Consider the following 20150-nt stretch of genomic DNA (forward strand, 5'->3'; position numbering starts at 1 on the left):
CCCTTTCAGCTGCCTCACTCTAAAAATATCAACCTACCTTCCTTCTCCCACACAAAGCAGCAGAGGCAACGGGCGTTTGTGGATAGTTTTGAGATCCAGCAGCCTGACCTATATTCTCTCTTCCCCCATCCCAGCCTCGTTTTGCCATGCCCAGGACATTTTATTAATTTGCTTCTCTAAAATGTACATTGCTATGCAAAGTGCATTGAAGTTGATGGGGTCCTCGCAGGGGAAGCGGTCATCGTAGGTTTCCAGAGCTGGTAACCCGTATCATAGATGCAATACACCTTGGCCCCTGGGATTGGCAGCCCCTTCAGGAGGTCCTTTGTGGTGTTCCACATGTACCAGCCATCCTCAAAGTCAACGCTGGTGAAGAAGCACTAGTGGTCCCAGTAGGTGTCATTGTGGGAGGGGGTGGAGATGAAGACGTGCGTCTTGGGCCACACCAGCGTGTCTGGGAACACCCAGGGGCTGGACATGGTCCTGCACTTCTCACACAATTTGATGGTGGGCGTGATGGGGATACCCTGAAATGCAGACCACCTTGATATCTACTACAGCACTGGCATAGATCTCCAGCTACACAAATCTCCCAGGAAGCTCGCTTTGCCTGGGCTTGAGCAAACAGACTTGAAAGAGAGGCTGCAACACTTGGAAACCCTTGAGAGGGACAGAAACTGCACCAGGGCTGACCAGTGTGCCTGAGGGTGGTGTATGCCACCACTGGGCATCTGCCACGACTGATGTGCTCCTCTACTTGCCACTGGGCTGCCATCTTCCTCCTCCTTGCTCTTTTTGGGGCAGCCCTGGGTTGATCCCCCCACCAGCCATGACCATGCAGCCACTGCCACCAGGGTTGAGGAGCAGGAGGCAGCTGCTATGGCGCTGGTGGTGCCTGTGAGCTGGGGGGAGGCATGATGGCACAGGGAGGGGGGGCTGCTGATGAGATGGGCAATGGTGAGGTAGCATAAAAGATGGCTGTGTGTGTGTGTGTGTGTGTGTGAGAGAGAGAGAGAGAGAGAGAGAGTGTACATACTATACCTTTAGAGCACATTCAAATCATGTTTCTTTCCTCAAAGAATTCTGGACACCATAGTTTGTTAAAGTTGCTGGGAATTGTAACTCTGTGAGGGGTAAACTACAATGCCCAGGATTCTTTGAGGGAAAGAAGGTGCTTAAAATGGGCATTAAAGGTATTGTGTGTACATAGCTGTAGTCTGTTTATGTTTCATACCACACAATAAACAAAGCTTATTGAACACCACACACCCTGAGAACAGCAGGGAAAACTAAGGCTGTACACATTCTGCATCTTTAAAGCAAATTGAGTTTTATGAGAAATCCCAGCACAATCCAAGACAGCCATCTCTATTTTTAGCAACAATAACAGAAAGAAGGGCAGATGTATTTCCCACACTCCTCGTCCTCACACACGTGTGGCCAGGATCATGTCTGGATTAGTTTATCAGAAGGCAATAAAAGAACGTAATTCTATGCTGGAGACCTGAGAACTCTTGCTTCTAAAAAGTGCATTTAAGAGGTGCATAACAGCCATTTTTGGGTCTGGAGAGGCCTGGTATTCTGGCCCACCTCACCCAGACCCTCCAAGTATCCCTAATATCCAGGGACTTCCCTGATTTAGAGAAGCCATCCCGGATTTTTATTTGATCCCAGAATGTCCCACTTTTCCTTAGGATGTCCCTATTTTCATTGGAGAAATGGAGGGTATGCTCAGTTGCTGGCAAGCAACTCACCTGAGGCCAGGACCCTCATGGGCTTCACTGCTCCCCCCCCCCAGGAGCCCCCAGGGAGATGAAGCCCCAGACGTTTCGGCTTTTTCAAGCCTGGGGCTGCTGGCTGGAGGGGAAGTAGAGGATGCAGAGGTTCCGCAGGCTATGTCCAATGAGGAAGGTCTACAATGCCCATCATTGACCATGCTGGCTGCTGGGATGGAAGAGCGTTGGAGTCCAACGCCATCTGGAGGGGGCACACAGGGTTCCCATCTCCTTCCTGAGAGACTTTGTATGTCTACAAACCTCTGGCTTCTACTGTAGATAAAGCCCCCCTCGCCCTGTTTTGGCTCAGTTTCTGCTGACCCCCTTCACCTGAGGGAGTCTGTAACAGGCTTTGAAGTGTTTTCAGCCGGTGACATACCTGGTATTGTCACTCCAACCGTCAACCCCAAGAGGCAGGAACATGGTGAAGATGTCCTCTGTCTGGCGGTAGCACATCCAGTTCACCCCATTGGGCTTGTCCATATCAGCCTCCGGCCGGTTTCCCAGGCAACCAGGCACTGCACGGGGTGGCAGCCTGCCTTAGTGGTGCACCCACACAGCAATATAACAATGAATACAAAGAACAAATTGGACAAGTACACATGGTATAATTGGGGGGAGCAAAATGTCAGCAGCAGCATCCTGTGGCAGATCTGGGCTGGGGACTCCTCCTTCCTCACAGACCTGATATTTGTATGAGAGTCTCCCCACCATCTCCTGCAAGCAAGCCACTAGTTTGGCTTCCACTAGACAGGAAGAACCACCTGCCCCCCCCCCAGGTGTTCAGCCTGTGGGAATGTTCTGGGGTGCAGGAGAAGATATATTGACTAATTATATCCTTATCCAACTTGTGCTAACAAGTTCCCAAAATATCAGCAGAGTTTATAGACATTCCCCTTTAAGTTCGCAACGGTAACGTGTGCACAGGTTCGCTAGAACCTCTATAATAATTACTCTGGTAATTTCCCCTTTTGTTCCCTCTTAAAATACAAGACACGACACAGTCTTTATAAAAGTATAAAAGAGTTTACTCACGTTCTGTTCACAATATGATCCCAGAAGGCAGACAGGCTTAAAAAGGTAAAATACATTTAGAATCTATCTTGTAGCAAGATAGTCCTTATCTCCTCTCTTGGCTGGGAGCCAAGAGAGCATCCTTAGATGTTTCCTCATGGAAGGAAGATGGCAGAGAGAGATGGCAGAGAGAGAGAGTGACTGCCTGCCCTGTGGTTTTGTCATTTACCTGCACAGGTGAGGCCACACCCACCTCTGGTCACATGCGGAGGAAGTCTGTCCCCAGGAAGTTTACCTGCTTGCTAGACAGACATGCCTCCCCATGTTCTAACATGTACACTCTAGGAATGTTGTCATTGACTGCTCCTGTGTTTACATCCCACACAGCCATGGTGCAAGGACTAAATGATGTCATCTTCAGAGGTGTTATTTGGCAATCCTTTTTCTCAAAAACCCACCAGCTAAGCGAAAAGGAAGCAGTAAGGGTTAAATTGCCTGCTTTTGTTTTGCAAAAGTTTTTTGATTATAACCCACCAAAATGTCACAAAACACTGAGCAAGCTTTTGAGTCCATCGGGTTGCATGTTTGGGGGTGAAGGGCGGGAGGAAAATGACTTAGTATTCCTGTCCCCCGTAAAATTTTATTAAGGTTATTTCATAATAGAATTAAAAATGAACTAATCTAAATAAAAGCAGAAAAATGAAATGCAGAATCCTCTCTCAAAGGTAGCTCTCAATCCTTGTCTCACAGAGAAAGAGATGGACCGTCCCTTCCATTTATGCTTCTTCCACTCTTTTCCCAAGAAAAGCACCAGAGGCTTGGTAGCTTTTCCCTCCGAATTCACTCCAAATTGTACAGAGAGTCCTTGGGAAACTGGCTTAATATATTGAAGCGAGAATGTTTGCACTGGCCAAGTTCACTTTTGTTGTATGGTGGTTTTTTTTTTGGGGGGGGGGTTGTCATGAAGAATTTCCCACCACATCACTGGTGTTCAGCTCACTTGCGAAGCTTCAATACAAGGGTGTGTCACACGCCTCTCTTACATGCCTTGTGTTTGAAAGCATGGCATTGAAGGGGAAGTATTCAAGAGCCAAGTAAGGCTGCTCATGCATAGGACTTGCTTCCTCTGTGGGGCTGGAGTGACAACCTCCCCCTTGCAACTCTTGAGGAGTAACAGTTGGAAGCCTTGGTGGGGTCCAAGGATCTTCCAACCTGAAGTGGCTCCACCCTCTCTTGCAAAGGGGGCCCCTCTTGTTCCCACCCCAGCCTGCCCAGCATAGCTGCCTGTCTGGCCCCAGTCATTCCTCCTCCCTCCCTCCCTCCCTCCTCCACTGCCCCCGGGGCCCTTAGGACCAGGAATGTGCTGAGCCAGCATCACCGCCCAGACACCAAATCCCTGTTTGTTCTGCCCATGGCTTTTAAAAGGGCGGAAATCCTCCCAGGCACCAGCCGGAGCTGTGGGTGGCGATGGCACAGCCTAGCAAAGGGAACAACAGTGGGGGGCAAGGCAGGTGCTCCCCAGGCCAAGCGGAAGGGCCAGCGAGGAAAGGTGGAATCGGACAGTGTGAGGAAGCTTGTGGTGAATGTGGTTGAAGCTCCCAGATGGCTCCCCCAAGTATTGGAAGGGACTGGGGGGTCACACAGTGGGTGACGATGTTTACCTTCTGGCTGTGGGGAATGGGCTGCAATGAGGATGTGTCGTGAGGCCAGTTGTCACAGGGAGCCTGGATTCTCAGCTCTGCACACACTCAGCACTGGAGACAGGAATCTCTTTTCCTCCCCTGAGGGGCTTCTCTTCCCCCACTCCCCCCCCAACTAGTTTGTGTGCCCAGGGAACCCTCCACTCATGGCCTATGGAAAGATCTTAAGGCCTGAAGACCCCAGCAGAGCTAGGAGCAGTTGGTCTAGATCAGGCATGGCCAAACTTGGCCTTCCAGATGTTTTGGGACTACAACTCCCATCATCTCTAGCTAACAGGACCAGTGGTCAGGGATGATGGGAACTGTAGTCCCAAAACATCTGGAGGGCCAAGTATGGCCATGCCTAGTCTAGATCCTTATGCAAGGCACCATTTACACTTGTTTCACATTGGGCAAGGAGGTGCTGCACCTAAGCAACCTGTGGGGACCAATAATGGACTGTGTACACTAAATGGGGTGAGAAGCAGTTGAGTAGTCCATCGGGTGGGCCTGGCTTCTCATGGCTTTAGAAGGTTCTGCAGAGTTAGTGTTGTGGGCTGCTGTTGACCCACAATCCTACTTTGATGGGCCAGGTATAAATAGCGCAGAGTGAAAGGGACTCACCTAAAATCATTTTTGCTACCACAGAGCAAATGACATGAGAGCAGCCCTGCACCATAGCTTGGCGTTGGTATTCCTTCAATTCTATCCTGAGCTTACCCAGCTACTTTTGAGTCCTGGCGCCCCCTCCACTCACTCCCCCCTCCACTGTTGACACAGCACATTCCCCGTAGGGTGGGAGTTGGACAAGCAGAGGGTGGCTAAGGCTGCACCCACTGGTTGGAGCGCCTTTGGCTTTAAGCGTGCTTCGCCTGAAGCCGACAGAGCACCGAACTGGGATGACATGGAGCAGGTTGGGTCCTGAAATCTTGGGCTTGCTGGTATTGCTCTGTCTCGGATAACACAAGGGAGCTGGGAATTCGGTGACCATGGACGAAAGGAGTGGATCTAGAAGCAGATTCAGGGCTGGCTGAAGAGAATGTAAAAGATCAGGATACTGTGCACGAGAAAGCTCTCCTTCACCCTCACAGACGCAAACTCATGTTGCTGTTCAATAGGTACAGTACATGATTGCTTTGATCCTGCAGGAGTGATCTGACTGTAGAAACTGGTTGCCACACCAGTTCACCTTCCTGGATACGGTCCGTGCGTGGAAAAGCGTGACGCTGGGCGGAGGGTGTCTGTGCTTCCTGGATTTGGATTTCTAGCAATTATCCCCTCCACCCCTGGTTTGCTCTTGGCACAGACCATTGGACCTGGGTTTGGGGGAGGTGGGGTGGTGGTAGATAGAGTAGGGCTGCCATACGCCTGGATTTTTTTTGGACATTACCAGGATTTTAAGGGCAGAATTGACGTCTGGGGGGAATTTCTGAAAGGCAGTGCTTTGTCCTGGATCTTAGGCAAGTCATCCGAAATATTGAGGGGGTTATTTTTGTGTTTTTGTATAAAAAAAAGAAAAAAGGTGAACAATTTTTGGGGTGCCCTGGTGTTTACTTTTTGAAATATGACAACCCTAGGATAGAGTAATCCAGATCTAGACTCTCTTTTCCCCACTGTAAACTCTTGTTGGTTGTTGGTGAATACAAAATTTGTACCAAATGGCTGTCAAAACCTTGTGTCTGTTTCAGAACTAGCTCGCATGTGTGAAGATTAGGCGTTTTTTTTTGGGGGGGGGCTATTATATGACAATGTAAGCACATGCATTTGTGTGAAAATACGGTTGTGAAAAAGTAGGGAAATGAGATAGCTTGGAGTTTAACTATTCTTGGATGCAGGGACCTCATGAAACCAGCCGTAGCAGCTCATTCACTTGGTTTCCTTGTTTCCATATTAGCAAACTGTTATGCTCTTCTGCCCCCCCCCGCCCCCATCCATGCAAAAACTAGGGTAACTAGTTTCGTCTGTTAACTTTTGCAATGTATACAAGCCTAGTGCAGAAGCACACTCTAGATATGGGAATAAGATGGGCACCTATCATATACAGTGGTACCTCGGGTTAAGTACTTAATTCGTTCTGGAGGTCCGTTCTTAACCTGAAACTGTTCTTAACCTGAAGCACCACTTTAGCTAATGGGGCCTCCTGCTGCTGCCGCACCGCTGGAGCACGATTTCTGTTCTCATCCTGAAGCAAAGTTCTTAACCTGAAGCACTATTTCTGGGTTAGCGGAGTCTGTAACCTGAAGCGTATGTAACCTGAAGCGTATGTAACCCGAGGTACCACTGTATTTGAACTGAGGGGTCCACTTGCATGGGCACAAAGACTTGGCAGAGATGTAAGCCGGCGACATACGTCCTCCGTTTGCACACTGAAGTCTCTTTTGGTATCAGATGGAGCTGTGTTCAACATGAACACCTGAGACACAGTATATTTAAACCTCGGGTAGGCTAAGCTTTTCCTGTGTGGCCTTGGGGCTCAAGGTTTGGTTATCTGATTCTGGAAGTTCATCTCACATGAATCACAGAATCATAGAGTTGGAAGGGACCGCAAGGATCTTCTAGTCCAGGGGTCAGCAACCTCTTTCAGCCGTGGGCCAGTCCACTGTCCCTCAGACCGTGTGGTGGGCCGGACGATATTTTGAAAAATATATATGAACGAATTCCTGTGCCCCATAAATAACCCAGAGATGCATTTTATTTTTTTTTTATAATATTTTTATTAAACAATTTTTTATATAACAGAAACAAAACATACATGAACAAACATTCAACAATAATAAAACATAAAACAAGTACCATTTCATAACCCAATTTCTAAACCTTACTTCCTCGACCTCCTCTTACTTCCCGTTTCTGTATTCCAAATTCTTACAGTTATTCAGCGAAATCTTGCCTTATTTTATTATAAATTTATGCTAATCACCCTTATTCTCTTTGTCATAACCATTACTGATAGTAACCATTTATTTTAATCCAACATCATTCTAACTGTCTCCAATTTTATAATATTTCTTCAAGTAGTCCTTGAACTTTTTCCATTCTTCTTCCGCCGCTTCTCTTCCCTGGTCTCGGATTCTGCTCGTCATCTCTGCCAAGTTCATATAGTCCATCACCTTCATCTGCCATTCTTCCAGTGTGGGTAGATCCTGTGTCTTCCAGTACTTTGCAATAAGTATTCTAGCTGCTGTTGTAGCATACATAAAAAAAGTTGTATCTGTCTTTAACACCCCCTGGCCGACAATACCCAAGAGAAAGGCCTCTGGTTTCTTGGGGAAAGTATATTTAAATACCTTTTTCAGTTCGTTATAAATCATTTCCCAGAATGCCTTAATCTTCGGGCACGTCCACCAGAGGTGAAAGAATGTACCTTCCTTTTCTTTACATTTCCAACATTTATTATCAGGCAAGTGATAGATCTTTGCAAGCTTGACTGGGGTTATGTACCACCTATAAATCATTTTCATTATATTTTCTCTTAAGGCGTTACACGCCGTAAACTTCAACCCGGTGGTCCACAACTTTTCCCAATCAGCAAACATGATGTTATGACCAATGTCCTGAGCCCATTTAATCATACTTGATTTTACCATTTCATCTTGTGTATTCCATTTCAGCAGCAGATCATACATTTTTGACAAATTCTTAGTACTGGATTCTAACAGTTCAGTCCAGAGATGCATTTTAAATAAAAGCACCATTCTACTCATGTAAAAACATGCTGATTCCTGGACCATCCGCGGGCCAGACTGAGAAGGCGATTGGGCCGCATCCAGCCCCCGGGGCCTTAGGTTGTCTACCCCTGTTCTAGTCCAATGCTCTGCAACGCAATAATCTTTTGCCAAACATGGGTCTTGAACCCACAACCTTGAGATTAAGAGTCTCGTGCTCTACCAGCTCAGCTATCCCTGTCTTTTGACACACTCCTTTTTCACACTGGCCTCATTCCTGTGCCTTCAACAACAGCCCAACCCACAGAAACATAACAGGTGAACTCCCTCCAAGCCAGGGAAAGCTTCTGGCTAAATTTCATTGTGTGAGAATTTTTTGAATTTAATATTTGTAGTCCATTTCTCGAACAACAATGTTGAGCTCCAAGTGGCTCATAATAATAATAGCGTTAAAAATAAACATTGCAGTCTCTATAATCACTTCAAAAAGACGTCTCTTAAGGCCCAGGAGCAGGGCCAGTTAAAAAGAAAAGAAAGGAAAATTAATGTGTACATACTATAACAGTACATTCAAAGCACATTTTCATCCTCAAAGACTTCTGGGCAATGTAGTTTACCCCTCAGAGAGTTACAGTTCCCAGCAATCCTTAACAAACCACAATGCCCATAATTCTTTGAGACAGGAAATATGCATTGAATGTGCTGTCCTTGTCGAGACAGCTCCCCATCAGCCAGATGGGAATAATAGTCACTTATCTCGCAGCATTATTGTGGGCCTGAATTCAATTAGATCTATTAAGTGCTCTGCACAGGGAAATGATATAGATCGGGGATGAGGAGCCATGGGCCCAATGTGGCCCTCCAGGTTTCTTTATCTGGCTCTCAAGAGTCTCCCCAGATCATGCACCCTCCCAAACCTGCTTTGCTTTGCCCCCACCCCTGAGTGTTTTTGCCTGGCGGGAATATCTCATTGGATTCCGACGGTGCTTCTGTCTTGCCTGCATGGAGGACAGAGAGAGGTGTGGGAGCATGTGTAGAAAGGAAGCAGCCTACCGTAAAAAGGTAAAACTTCACATTTATTATTCTGCTCACTTTAGCCTCTGGCTCCTCCCCTCCACTGGCAGTGGCACCTGGAAGGCTGCTTAGATTGGAATGTGGCCGCTGAACTGAAAAAAAAAGCTTCCAAGCTGTCCCTACTATTAGATTGGTTATCAATAACCCCGATCCCTTTTCCCTTGAGTCCGTCCCTGGCCCTTCGGAACCTAGATTATGGCTGCTTCCAGGGCAGGGGGGCAAAAAGATGCAAGGTCTCCTCTCTCTCTCCCCGTTCCCCCACCCCCGATAATAAATGGGGTTGTGTCACTGGCAGCTCTGCTAACCACCCCCATTCTTGCCATCCGTTGCCAATGCAGTTGCCATGCTGGCGCTCAGTTGCTAGGTTTCACTTGGAGCTGGCGTGGGAGTTTGTACTGAACTCTCTCATTTACTGGGAAATTTGGCGGGGGGAGGAGAGGCTGCATTTAGCTGGGGTGAGGGGTGAGCACATTTTCCAGAGAGTAAGCTATAACGCACTGAAGGTGGTGGGGGGGTGAAGAAGAGAGAAAGGTGCCTCCCTCTGCAGCGTGGGGAGAGGACCAAGCACCACTTAAGTGAATAGCATCTCTGAGCTACGGGTGCAGCCCAGGAGGGCACCTTGTAGTTCTGGGTCAACTCCCAGCCCCTCTCCAGCCTATGAAGCTCCGTTGGTACCACCACCACCAAACCTGATGCTGCCAGCTTCTACAGCTGGGATGGGGAGCCTGGCGGCTGTCTTAAGTGCTGATGGACTGCAGTTGCCCTGCCACCACACCTGACCACTGGGCATGCTGGCTGGGGCTGATGGGAGTCCCAAGCACATCTGGAGTTACCACAGCAGAAGGGGGGTCCTCTTTCTCAGGGGCTGAGCCAGCGAGGAACATAGTGCGTGCTAAGTCATGTGTCCCGCCACTGATGTGTGCTGCGCCCCCTAGTCTCCCTCAGGAATGGGGAACCTGTTCCCCCTCCAATGCTGCTGGACTCCAGCTCCCATCATGCCTGATCATTGGCCATGTGGGTTGGGGCTGCTCGGAACTGGAGTCCAACATCATCTGGTGGGTCACAGTTTCCCCATTCCTATTCTACCAGCTTTTGCAGTTCCTTAACGGACAGGATTTGGGCCACTGCACCTTTCCTCCTTGGTGTGCTGCAGTGATGGGAGATGAAACACATGGAGAACAGCTCAGTGGCAGCGCATCTGCTTGGGGAAGGTCCTTGCTCCAATCCTGACCACCTCCAGGTTGGACTGGAAGAGACTCCTATCCGAAAAGCTGGAAAGCCTCCATCAGCATAGACAATATTGGGATAGGCAGATGAACAGTGTGACTTGGCATACTTCCTATCTGCCAACACTTCCCCTGCTGCACCATTACTAATCGTGCAGGAAGCCAGTTCTAAGTTTTGAGGACTCTTGGACAAGGTCCCCAGTGGGTCTCCTTCATCTTCCCTGCTTCCACTGCCCATTTATTTGCTTCTCCCTTGAAGCCCAACCATTTCCCAGAGAAAGGATAGCTTAGATATGCAGAGGTTACTGCTCTCCAAGACAGGGCAGATCAGGGCCAGCCCAACTCATTGGCACCTGAGGCAGATTCCAAAATGGCGCCCCTTTTGTGAGGAAACAAGGTAGGAAGAAAGACTACTCTTGGGATCTGCTACCCTAGTGGATCCTGCCACCTGAGGCAGTCGCTTCCCCTTGCCTCATGGGGGGTGGGGTGGGGGTGGACCTGGGGCAGGAAGAAATAGCAAGGAGGCGGCACAGCAGAACTAGGAACAACCTGAGATTGGTGGCTGGCCCCCTCTTGGCGTATGAGACTCTGCAGGTGACTGCGTTGAATCGGACAGCCTTCCCCTCCCTAGACATTGTGAGGCCTGATTCCCAAGGCATCTGTGATAGTGCAAAGTGCTTGCAGTTTGGGACCCACAAATCGGAGACAGCCCAAAATGTTTTGGTACCTCAAGGCAGAAGATCCAAATGGTGAGACTCAATAGTTAAATCATTCACCATCTGCTGCCTTTTAATGGTAACCCCAAGATTTCACCTCTGGTGTCAGGGCGGGCCCAAGACATTTCGCTGCTGCAGGTGGAGCAGCAAATGGTGCCACCCTCCCAAGTCTAGGTGACCAAGTTATTTTGGCACCTGAGGCAGACAAATCTTACAAGCACCTCCCTCCCTGGCAGTAAAGATGCAAAATAACAAGGAAAACTTAAAAGAGCCAGCAACTTGCTGCCCAGTTATGACTCTCCGAATTATGTGCCTGAGCAAGCTGCTTTACACTGTTTTGTGGTCAGGTCAGCCCTGTCAGAGGTGAGCTGCTTCATCCTGCCTAACAATTGGGCCGGCCCTACCACTGACCTGAGCAGCTACCTCCTACAGAGTCAAAGCCACTGGTCCTCCTACCTAAGTACTGTCTATACAGACTGACAGTGATGCTCTAGGGTTTCATCCAGGACTCTTGCCCAGCCCTGCTTGGAAAGCCCCTGCACACAAAACGGATATTCCCTGTCAGCGAGCGGCAGCCTTTCCAAATGACATGCACAAGGTTAGTGATGTGAGGTTATTTCAAGTGGGTGTTCTATAGAATGTCAAAGGGAAGAGAGTCTAGTGACACAGACAAGGCAGTCAATTCCTGTCAGAAAGCAGAGTGTGGCAAATGACACCCTTTCACATCCCTGGCCATTACCATGGCCTTTGGCCAGGCAGTCACAGGGGAGTGCGGATGAAATGCAGTTAAGCTGCGGCAAGAAAGCTTGCAATGGATGAAAGCTGCGTCCCACATGATTCTAACACAATTTCAGTTCTTTATTTAAGGAACTTATGCACCCTCCTTTATAAGGGATGGGGGAAGCGCTGTAGTCTAAACTACTGAGCCTCTTGGGTTTGCCAATCGAAGCTCAGCGGTTTGAATCTGCGCGATGGAGTGAGCTCCTGTTGCTCTGTCCCAGTCCCTGCCGACCTAGCAGTTCAAAAGCATACCAGCATGAGTAGATAAATAGGTACCGCTGTGGCGGGAAGGTAAACAGCGTTTCTGTGTGCTCTGGCCTTCATCACAGTGTTCCGTGCACCAGAAGCGGTTTAGTCACGCTGGCCACATGACCCAGGAAGCTGTCTGTGGACAAACTCTCACTCCTTCAGCCTGAAAAGTGAGATGAGCGCCACACCCCATAGTTGCCTTTGATTGGACTTAGCCATCTAGGGGTCCTTTACCTTTACCTCATCTTACACCCTCCTTCATAAGGTTTACAATGCAAATTAAAATAAAAAGCAACAATAAAAGATACAGCTGAACAATTTAGATCAGTAAAGCAAATGGCACTATCAAATCATGAATAAAACAGCAAAGCAAAAAAAAAAATTCAGACAAGAAAACGTATTGCTAGCCTTCGGCTTAAGAGGTAACCGAATGGGAGCAGGAAGCATTTAAGAGCTCAACACTTGGCGTTTTCTTTAACTCATTTTCACGTGAACAGTAGGAAGGAGGGCAGGGCAGAGAGATGTGGCTTGGGCGTGAGGCGATGCACGGATACCATGCACATCCTGTGTGGGGAACATTGTGAGAGACAGCACAGCGTTTGTCTGTGTGCAATCTGGGTGTCCTTGTGTGCCGTCGTGTCTTGCGTTTCTGTTGCTGTGTAACTATTCTCGCAGCAGCTTGTTAGTTGCAGAGGTCCTTGTGTGTGTGTGTGCTTTTTCCCTCATGCACAGAAACAGTGTGTAGCAATGCGAAAGAGCCTTGGTACATAGCTGCTTGCCTGATATGCCTTTGCAATATGCACATTTGTGTACGTCCACATACCTCTGTCTTTCCGCTGGCTTCACCTGCGACCACCTGTCCCTGAGAACCCTACTTCCTGAGTGACCCTCGCCCTGTGCTGCCGGCAGCTGCCCTTCTTCTCTGCCTCTGCCAGGGAACTTGCCTGCCATGTGCTGTGGGGGTGTACTGCACTCCCAGCCTCCCTTTGCTGGTGCTGCTGTGGACTCCGGCGGCTGCTAGATGTCCCAGCAAGCAGGACAATGTTTGAATGCCCGGGTCTGAGTCCCGGAGATGCCAGGCGGCTCCATGTCTGCGAGAGAACAAACCTGCTTCTTGTTGAATTTAACACAGTTTCTTGTTCCAGCCGGGATGCCATGGAAGCCGAGCTGTGGACAGGACAAGGCTGCAGTGCCCCCTGGATGTACCACAGTGTGGCTGGGCAGTACACGTGAGTCCAGGACTCTTTGTTTTTGTTTTTTTAAGGGGTTCAAAAATAGGGGGTAGTTGTGGAGAAAGCTCCTGTCTTAGCTCCAATGAGCCAGCAGAGGGGGCTTAGGGGTTGGGGTTAAGTGCTGAATCTAGTGGTTAGCATGGGGACGGGGCATAATTTGTTTGTGTTGTAAATAATGGACGACAGCATGATCCAAAACAATGAACATGCTAGGGGTTGCATCCAGTGTTACTCAGAGCAGACCCACTGAAATGAATGGACTTTGCTAACTTGGGTCAAAACATTTTCGTGGGTGTACTCTGAATAAAACATAGTTGGTAGCAGGCCTAGGAGTTTACCAACATTTATTTGGACCCTATATAGTGTTTTTTCTAACTGCTTAAAAGGCTTAGCATTTCTTACTCGTACTATATTCACTGAAGGTAAATTAGTGTAGTATTATACCCATAGCATAGACTGGAAGGCTAAGGCTGATAGCTGAGCTGGGGTTTGAACTAAAGGCTCGATAGCTTTTGCTGCTCTGTAGCAGAAATGCTCCTGCCTTGGACCAGGATTTAATTTCTAAAATTGTGAGGTGGGGAGAATAGGCTAAAAGATGCTAGGAAGTTCTGTGTGTCAGGCTGGATTCCCTGCTCCCTTAAAAGCTTGAGAGGGTGGGAGTGGGGCCACAGACTTAAACAATGAAGACAGGCACCCTCTCTGCACATGCCCAGATACACTCTTATTATCACCTGAGGTGGAGTCCTGGGAAATGGGTTCAAGGGGTATGCAAAGTTCATTTCACTGATTGGCTAGGCACCTTGGGCAAGTTATTATCTGTCAGCTGAACCTACATGCTGAGGTTCAACTTGGCAATATAAGAATTATAAACCAGTTTGTATGACCAAGGAAGGGGTAATTATTAATGAGAACCAAAGGCTGGGTTAGGAAGAGGATATTGCTGGCCAGGATACCTTCTAGTGCTGAGGAATGTCTGCGTGCCTCAAAGTGTGAGCCTGGAGGCAGCATCATAGCTACAGGTGGGCAGGGGCGTGGGACTGGCCAGGGTATTCCCCACCCCCAGGTGAAGCCCCCAAAGCCCCCCAGCCTGTATGTGTGTCTACGCAAATGTGCATGGGATGGGTGCCAAACTGGGTCTTTAACCCAGGTGAAATAAATCCTAGTTTCACACCTGCCTAGAGGCCACTGGTACAAATTACGCTCATCCAATAGTGCAAGACATTATATCCTCAGCCCCAACCCCTTCAACCAGTGAATAATACTAACCTGCTCCACATGAGTGTTGTACGAAGTGCAGAGATAATGTATATGAAGTGCTTTGAAGACTAAAAACTGCTATATAAATGCTTCATGTTTTATTGTGTTTTAAATATTTTGTTGGAAGCCACCCAGTCAGATGAGTGTCATACAAACCTTTTACCTTTCATATAAACAATAAAATTATAATTATTATTCATTCTCATTATGTTGCTGTCTCAGTAGGGTGTCACCAAAGCATCGCTTAGGAGGGTCAATTCACCCTTGGTGCAGCAAATATGTGCTCATAGTGATCAATGTTGTAAAATGTGACACCAGAGAACACATTTGTGGGCACTTATGCTCCTGATCTGAAGTACAAAACTCCTCTCTATAGACCATGCCAAATGCTACCTCAGCACGTGTGTGGTGCCAGCCCCACAATTGTTACGGCAATAAGCCATAAACTTGCAAGTGTGATAAACTTGCAAGGGAGGAATAATGGGTTGCTTAACTCCTTCCACATTCACCAGTTCTCTCCTGCAGAAAAAATGGGAGTCAGGAGCTCGTTTTTTCTTCATTGCATCTAGGATGGTTCTTGCCCTGTTCTCAGACCTTAAATTCCCAATACTGCTAGTCAGTCAGAATGGAAATGTTAGAAAAGCCTAAATGATATTACCTACCATTTTATGCTCCAGCCTTTAACAGGAGCTTACCTGAAATGACAGCAACAGCAATACTGGTTAGCTACTAGAGAAGCAAATTCAACCCACTTCATGTCACTTGAGTGCTGTTCAGATAATTCCAGTGCACTTTGAACAAAGGCAAGGCACCACAGTTCAAGAAGGACACTGACAAACTGGAACGTGTCCAGAGGAGGGCAACCAAAATGGTCAAAGGCCTGGAAACGATGCCTTATGAGGAACGGCTAAGGGAGCTGGGCATGTTTAGCCGGGAGAAGAGGAGGTTAAGGGGTGATATGATAGCCATGTTCAAATATATAAAAGGATGTCACATAGAGGAGGGAGAAAGGTTGTTTTCTGCTGCTCCAGAGAAGCGCACACAGAGCAATGGTTCCAAACTACAAGAAAGAAGATTCCACCTAAACATTAGGAAGAACTTCCTGACAGTAAGAGCTGTTCGACAGTGGAATTTGCTGCCAAGGAGTGTGGTGGAGTCTCCTTCTTTGGAGGTCTTTAAGCAGAGGCTTGACAACCATATGTCAGGAGTGCTCTGATGGTGTTTCCTGCTTGGCAGGGGGTTGGACTCGATGGCCCTTGTGGTCTCTTCCAACTCTATTATTCTATGATTCTAAGGTGGAGTGTCAATGACTTTGGATGTCTTCAAGAATGCCTGGATCATTTAGCTATTAAGGTTTCATGGCTGCCAGGAAGGATCTGCAATGCACAAGAAATGCTGAAGGAACCAAAATAAAGTTTTGACTGGAACGAGGTGTTGCAAAGAGGTCCGTGTGAGAGGGGAAGGGCCAGGAGAGAGAACTTGTTCAGTGGTGGCGCTCATGCTCTGCAGGCAGGTTCAATTCCTGCCAGTGCCAGATGGAGCCACTGACTCTCAGTAGATGGCAATACGCAAGATGGACCCAATGGTCTGACTCGGTAGAAGGCCGCTTCCTGCATCCTCAGAGTCCGAGCTAAAATTAAATGCACCAGTGGGTCATAGCTCAGTGGTAGAGCAGTGCCAGAAACTCTGGAGAGCCACTGCTGGTCATTGCAGGCAATAGTGAAGTCGATGGGTTTTCCTATAAAGCAGCAATAAAGCATTCGGCAGGCCTTTCAAAGGGGGGCTGAAGCTGACTGTGTCAAGCAATGGTGTTTTCCTTCTGCGTCCTTCCTGGTGGACTCACTTCCGACCTCTCTGTCTCTGTCCTTGCAGGCTCTTGGAGAAGCAACTCGTCTCTGATTTTTCTCCCGCTCGCCGTGGCCTGGGCGCCCGCGTCCTGCAGGATTCAACCAACTGGCACGATGCTCAAGTCTTCCCGCCTCGCTGGGGCCCGCGGAGGCCGGAGGGCCGCTGGTTCTCGGGGAAGGATCCGAGCAAGGCGGCATCTCCCCCCAAGGCGCCAAGGCAGCCCAACCCGCCTTACGACGGGCTGCCCCCGATGTGCAGGAGAGACGTGAGCAGCCAGGCGGCAAAGGGCGCCGCCGACGGCTGCAGATGGAGCCGAGGAGCCCCCAAGAGCAAGGGCGAGCTCCCTGCCCGGGCCCCTCCAAGCTACGAGGCCCACATGCTGCTGCGTCTCCGGGCCGGGCCGGGCCCTCGGAAGGAGAACTGGCCTCGCCCGCCGCCCTATATTGCTCCGCCATCCTACGAGGCGCCCCACCGCACCGTGCAGCCCAAGCAGCGCGCCAGCAAGGAAGCCTCGACGGCGAAGCCCAGCCAGGCGGAAGCCCCCAAGAAAGGCCGCGGGGGAACCAGGAGAGCCTGCGAGTCCGGGCCGGCGGGGTGGAAGGCAGGGCGAAGCCCGTCGAAGCTGCCTGGCAGCTGGAGCTACCTCTCCGGAGCCACGACGTGGGGAGGAGGCTTCGGGGCGCAGCCGGAGCCAGCAGGGTCCCGCTACCCTTTGGGGGCCTGCTGGGACGCGAGCCCCCAGCACCGGGGCCACACCCTGCCCAGGGCAACGAAGAGGGGCGAGCCTGGCCGACCCCACGCTGGCCGTCCCCTCCAGCACACGCTCCCTGCCGGCTGGGGCTTCAGCCACGCAGCTGGCTGGCCTGAAGCCGCCGCCGTCGAAGGTGAGAGCAGAGCAGCGGGCGAGCGGCGTAGGGGCAGCTTCCCCAAGTGGAAGGAGCCGGGAGGGAGCCACGCTCACAGATCGACGCCCCGAAGGCGCGGAGGTCTGTTTGTTATTGACGCCACGTGCGTGGTGATCCAAGCCCACTACATCCCGCCCCCTCGGACGGAGCGGGTCCGCTACCTGGGCCGCGAAGAGACCGGCGCCGCCCCGCCCCCCGGCTCCCCGGCCCCGGCGTCGATGGAGGAGCGAGCTGCTCGCATCCTGGGTCTCTCCGTCAGCGAGCTGGGCTTCGCCGGGGCGGGAGGAGGAGGAGGAGAGGCCCCGGGGCCAGGGAGCCCTGCGCGCGGGGCGGCGGGGAGCTGCGCGAGCGACGCGGCTCCCTTCGGGGATGCGCGTGCAGTGGGGCAGCCTCCGGGGCCTCCTTCGGCCCCGGCCAGCCCCGCGAAGCCCTTAGCAGCCCCCGACGGGTCCCAGGCTGGGCCTACGGAGCTAGCCGGGCTGGCGTGCCCCAGCCAGAGAGAGGCAGCCGCTCCTGGCCAGGAAGGCGGCTGCCTGCCCCGAGGCGGAAAAGAAGCCGAGGCAAAGCCCGCGCTGCCCTCGCCAAGCAGATCCTACGTCCGGGATCTGAAGGAAGCCATGTCGAGGATCCGCCGGCACACGGCGCCGGATTCGGACACGGACGAGGAGCTGGAGCAGGAGCAGGAGTGGCAGCCGGCCTCCGGGCGAGCAGCCTGGAAGCGGCGGCTGGGCGAAGGGGCCCTCTGCTACAGCAGCAGCAGCAGCAGCCTCGACAGCAGCAGTTCCAATGCCACCGTGGTGCCCGGGAGCGCCCCCCTTGGCCTGCGGAAGGGGCCCGAGTCCGGCTGGGAGCTGCCAGCTGCGGGGGGAAGGGGCTTGAGCCAGGCCGAAGCAGGACCACAGCCATGAAATGGCGGAGAAGAGAGACTGTGACACCCGCGTCAGAGCCCCATACCCGCCAGCACCCCCAACCCACCCCGTCTCCCAAGTGCCTGGTATCCCTATGCCTCTGCCCAGCTCCTTCTCCTTGCCACAGGCTCAGGGACACACGTGTGTTCAGGGCCCCGGAGTGTGGATGTGGAAGGATATAAACGTAGTTGTAACACTTCCCATATCAGGTTCTGTACTCAAGTGTGTGTTTGGTGTAAGAATGGAGCCTACATGTTCAGAGGCAGTATATCTGATTACTAGATGCTAGGGAGAACCTAGAGGATAGCCATCGCTGTAACACCCTATAATGCTGAATCTCCCAGGAACCTCCTTGCCCGGCCTTAGTTCAGGGATGGGGAAGCTTAGGTCTCAGGGTCAGGGCCAATTGTGGCCTTCCAGGCCTTTCTGCCTGACTCTCGGGACTCTCTCCTGGCCACACATCCCACCGGCTCCTCTGCGCACTCTTCTTGGGTGCTTTTGCCAGCCTGGAGTGTGTTGCTGAATACTAGCAATGCTTCTTGCTTGCCTGGACAGAGGGTAGAGAGGGCTGCCCGAGTGCACATAGAAACTAGGCACCTGCACAAAGGTAAACATTTGTTGCTCCACCTACTTTTGCTTCTGACCCCGCCTCCATGCGGCCCCTGGATAGAAGGGAATGTGGCCCTTGAGCTAATAAAGGTTCCCTGCCTTAGCTGGAGACAGACAAGAGCGGGGAGAGCAGGTCCCTTTGGTTTGATCAGGCAAGGCTGTCCTTACATAGCAGGGATATTTCCAACAAAGCTACCAAGATGTTTTCCCCCTGCTTTTCTATGTCCATATGATTATTGCGGTCCATGTGTGCCAGGTATTCAGGAACTAATAATAATAATAATAATAAACGTGTCTTTCAAACACAGAAGCTGGATGATGCGTTCTCAGTTTGATTAAGCCAAGAGATACATCATTTCCTCCGAACACCCCAAAGAAATACAAGTTAAGATCCATACATCAACATTTCAGGAGAGAATTAATAGAAGAATGTATTCACATTAACATGAACATTGTTCAGTGAGCTGCTGAGACGGTGCTTAAACAACTGTGCCCTCCTGTGCATGTCTACTTGGAAGTAAGATGCACCGAGTTCCATGGGAATTCATCCCAGGAAAGCAGGTGTAGAACTGCACCCTAAGAACATCAGTTTCTTTTTGAAATGGTCCATTTAATTAAACCAACAACAACAGCCCCATAGTTGAAGATGAACAATACTTTATTAGAAACAAAATTAAAAAATTCCTTCCAGTAGCACCTTAAAGGTAACTGAAGAAGTGTGCGTGCACAGGAAAGCTCATACCAATAACAAACTTAGTTGGTCTTTAAGGTGCTACTGGAAGATTTTTTTTATTTTGTTTCAACTACGGCAGACCAACACGGCTACCTACCTGTAACATACTTTGTTAGGACTAACTCAAATGTCTCAAAAGAATGAGCAAGCATTTGAGTTGCAGAGTTCAGGGCAGATACTAAGAAAAAACACGAGGGGGAGGAGAGGGAAATTGGCCCCTTGAAAGGGATTTGTGTTTCTGATATGTCAGCTTTAAAACGGGGGCCTGAAGGGCTAGCCTGTGTCCCTCCAGATGTTGCTGGACTGCGTCACCCACTGGTCCCAGCTATGGCCAATAGGAATGATGGGAGTTGTAGTCTAGCAACACCTGGAGGGACACACATTAGCCATCTGTTTCAAAAGGCATTGTAAAAGTAAAGGGAGCTGCTCCGAACCATAAGGAAAACACACATCCTTATTAGGGCAATTCCATTATTAGGC

At 50.1% G+C, this 20150-nt stretch overlaps 1 protein-coding gene across 4 annotated transcripts; it reads left to right on the plus strand.

The window, feature by feature from the left end:
- The first annotated feature begins 5290 nt into the window (after positions 1–5290).
- DDN (dendrin) lies at positions 5291–19369 on the plus strand. Of its 4 annotated transcripts, none has more exons than XM_053371255.1 (3): positions 5292–5586; positions 13324–13407; positions 16540–19369. In XM_053371255.1, the coding sequence occupies exons 1-3, from the start codon at positions 5570–5572 to the stop codon at positions 18326–18328; spliced, it is 1890 nt and encodes a 629-aa protein (XP_053227230.1). In that variant the 5' UTR covers positions 5292–5569; the 3' UTR covers positions 18329–19369. The 4 variants fall into 4 exon arrangements, with proteins under 4 accessions (XP_053227244.1, XP_053227230.1, XP_053227235.1 ...); XM_053371260.1 differs by lacking the exon at positions 5292–5586 and adding an exon at positions 9059–9195; XM_053371269.1 differs by lacking the exon at positions 13324–13407 and having other exon boundaries at positions 5291–5586.
- Positions 19370–20150: the final 781 nt, after the last annotated feature.

Source organism: Podarcis raffonei, chromosome 2 (assembly GCF_027172205.1).
Source record: "Podarcis raffonei isolate rPodRaf1 chromosome 2, rPodRaf1.pri, whole genome shotgun sequence".
Lineage (NCBI taxonomy): Eukaryota > Metazoa > Chordata > Lepidosauria > Squamata > Lacertidae > Podarcis > Podarcis raffonei.

Bases quoted from the DNA above. Each gene is read 5' to 3' on its own strand.
- DDN (XM_053371247.1), top strand. From the start codon at position 13,220: ATGTTTGAATGCCCGGGTCTGAGTCCCGGAGATGCCAGGCGGCTCCAT. The intron at 13,408-16,539 runs GTGAGTCCAGGA...CTGTCCTTGCAG, and splicing joins AGTGTGGCTGGGCAGTACAC to GCTCTTGGAGAAGCAACTCG.